Raw genomic sequence first — 3,176 nt, 5'->3', positions numbered from 1 at the left:
GCGACAAGGAGGCAGTGTTTGGCGTGACCGTCGATGAGGAGGACATCGCCGAGGCCATGCCCCGCCGCCACGACCACAAAGTTGGCACAGGGAACCAGCGGCAGCGAGGAAGAGTAGTGCATGGTGGGTCGTCGCCGCTCGGGTCCCAGGAAGGCCACCGGTCATCCCCTCCCATTGACGGCAAGCTTGGTGGGCTGAACATTGTCGGCCGATTAGCTTCTTGGCGGAAACGGAGAGGCGGACAGCTTCGTTTCCCGTGGCTCCGGGGGAAGAGGTTATGGAGGCAGAGCTGAAAAAGACGAAGATTCAGTTATCTTGGTTCATGGCCGGACATGGGAACGGGCATCGGCGACCATTTAAATTAGGTAATTATACCTAGTTGGACGAGGTTTGTTTAGTTGATGTAAATGTAATTAAACCCGTCTTGTTTATATGAAATCCGGGCGTGTTTGAACAAATTTCATCCGGTTGTTCTAGTTTTGTCAAAATGTATGTGGCTAGCCTTGGATGGATGCGGAATGAAATTTGTGGATTGCCGTTGGAGATGACCTCATACACATTATGTCAAACATGTCGTGTGTGCTTGCACTGAGAGGGGGCAACTCGTTGCCGATCTCCACGGCCAGCCCATGCTCCTCTTCATCTCCGATCACAGGCGTCGCCATGCTGGCCGCCTACTGCTAGGGCAACTTCTTCCTTCTCTTCATATTCGACGAGTGCTTTCTGCAAAATGTTACTAGAAACACGGTGAATTTTACAACGACTTAGGGACTATGTGGTTTTCTGCAAACCTAACCATAAAAATGTAGTAGTTTTTTTTTTGCAATTTACTCTAGTTAAAGATAGCTGCCAACATAAATTGCCATGAAAAATGTTTGGTTTGCCGTGCCTAAAAATTTGACGTAAGATTTGTAGTATTTCCGTTAGATCAAGGGGCTGATTTGAGTGACTTCAACATGGCGGATGCAATCAACGGATGCACGTCTTGAGTAAGCGCTACAACCAGAAAAGGAAAATCAGTCCCGGTTGTGCTGCCGGTTGCATGGAGGCAGCAGTGGTGAGCGTGTCGCATGGCGCCATAGCCCATAGGCGCCGTGCTCGTGAAGCTTGGCGATTTGCTCACTGGACAATACAAGCTGCTGAAAGAAGCCAGAGGCGATATCATGTTCCTTATAGCCGAGCTCAAGACTATGCGTGCATTCTTGGAGAGGATGTCGGAAGCGGAGGAGGTGCTCGACAAGCAAGCCAAATGCTGGGCGAACGACGTGCGCGATTTTTCCTACGACATCGAGGACAGCGTTGACGAGTTTGTGCTCCTTGTTGAATCTCAGTCCAACTGCGAGCTGCATGGATTTAAGGGTTTATCTATAGGAGCATGAACTTGTTGATGGCAATGAATACTCAGCATAAGGTCGCCAAGGAGTTCCGAGGCCTCAAGAGGCGTATCTTGGAGGTGAGCGGGCGACACACGAGGTACAAGATTGATGATGCTGTCTCCAAGCCAAACAAGACAACCATAGACATTCGCCTGCTGGTACTCTATGCGGATACAGCGGGCTTCGTGGGTATCGACGGGCCAAGGGATGAGTTAATTCAACTGATGAGGGGTGAAAAGGGTGTTTCTACACAACAGATGAAAGTCCTCTCTGTAGTGGGATTTGGAGGGCTTGGTAAGACTACACTTGCGAACCAGATTTACCACAGGCTGAAGTGGCAGTACCAGTGTCAAGCTTTTGTTTCCGCGTCCCAGAAACCAAGCATAAGAATGATTTTGAGAAGAATGCTCTCTCAAGTTGGCTATGTAGCACGAGATGGAACCAACATGGAAATATGGGCTGAGGAGGAACTGATCAGTGAACTCGGAGAATTCCTCGTAGATTTTTCGAAAAAGGGTGTTTTTTATTGACTCATATAGTAGCATCGAGGGAGACAATCATGATGAGTACACCCGGCCTCTGCATAATTAAGATGCACACAGCCAGCACAAAACACACACACACAAAAATGATCACGCCGGCAAAGGCAAAGTCATGCAAAGACCAAAGCTATGCCTAGGCGGAGGAAGAAAAGAAAAAAAAACCCGAAGCAATGAAACAACGATTGACGATGTACAACGGTGACCATCGGCCCCAGTCATCTCTTGACATCATAAAGACTCCGAGAAGGGTTCTCCAAAAGCGACGCCTCCAACAAGGGAACGACGCACAAGCGCCGCCGTCGCCAAATCCAACCATCAAGGGTTGGCTCACGGGTTTTCACCCTGAAGAGCAAATCTGAGCAAACTCCGAGCAATGCCGTCATCAGGGTAACGACGTAAAGAACGCCGCCATTGCCAGGTATAACCAATTAGGTCAGACCAGAGTTTTCACCCCGGAGCTCTAGATTCGGTAGTCGAGAAGTACCACCCAATGGAAATCATTTTATGTTGTCTCCTCCACTTGCCTCGATCCCAATAGTTGCATGTGTGCACGGTCCTTACGGCGAGTGATGACCATGCCCGGACGAGTAGGCTGATGAGACTCGACAAGAGCCACTCGCCAACACTCAAAGAAGTCTTTGACGGAGACGAAGGACAGCAGCACCACGAAATCCCTAGTTCGGGACACTCCGAAGGCCATGCACCATCCTCACAAATGGCAGCGTAGGCTGATCTATATGAGACGACAGCAGACTCGTGGTCACAAACTCCGTGTCGTCCTCGCCAGACACAGATCATACAGGTCCAAACCTCTTGAGGTGACCACCGCCTGGGCGAAGACCGCCCAGCGGCATGCTGGCCAGATTCACAGTGTCACCTTGACCTGGCGGCCGAGCCAAGTAAGAGACCAACACACCGGAGATGCAGGTCACGGCCAGGGCCACTGCTTCAACACCACAGAGGTAGCCCAGGAGCAATGACTATGGTAAGAGCAAGTTCTCAGGTTGGACCTCGGTTTTCCGTACATGCACCGGCTGGGCTGTCCCTAATGGAGGTGCCGCAGCAGTACTAGACACGGCCGCTTGGACGACTGCGGGCGGATCTCAATGACGAGGAAGAGACGAGCGGTTCATGTGCTCCATCCGAGGAATTGACGCCGCCGTTGGTGACAGCCCCGTCCATGGCGTCCACGGGTGCGGCGGCATGGTGCCGATCTGGCCACCCACAGCCATGCTTCCGCCGGATCCATCCCCGCGTG

The 3,176-nt window shown here is 51.4% G+C and overlaps 1 protein-coding gene across 1 annotated transcript; it reads left to right on the top strand.

Annotated features, from left to right (window-relative positions):
- Window positions 1–1,393: 1,393 nt before the first annotated feature.
- On the top strand, window positions 1,394–1,906 carry LOC147977858 (disease resistance protein RGA5-like). The gene has a single exon (XM_087514568.1). It carries the CDS (start codon window positions 1,394–1,396, stop codon window positions 1,904–1,906), a length of 513 nt encoding a protein of 170 aa, XP_087370694.1.
- Window positions 1,907–3,176: the final 1,270 nt, after the last annotated feature.

The sequence above is a fragment of the Triticum urartu genome, chromosome 3A (assembly GCF_056163025.1).
Source record: "Triticum urartu cultivar PI428250 chromosome 3A, HENAU_Tu73, whole genome shotgun sequence".
NCBI classification, from domain to species: Eukaryota; Viridiplantae; Streptophyta; class Magnoliopsida; order Poales; family Poaceae; genus Triticum; species Triticum urartu.
The sequence above is the reverse complement of the archived record's forward strand: the minus strand, read 5'-3'. Positions and strand labels throughout refer to the sequence as shown.

Bases quoted from the DNA above. Each gene is read 5' to 3' on its own strand.
- LOC147977858 (XM_087514568.1), top strand. From the start codon at position 1,394: ATGAATACTCAGCATAAGGTCGCCAAGGAGTTCCGAGGCCTCAAGAGG.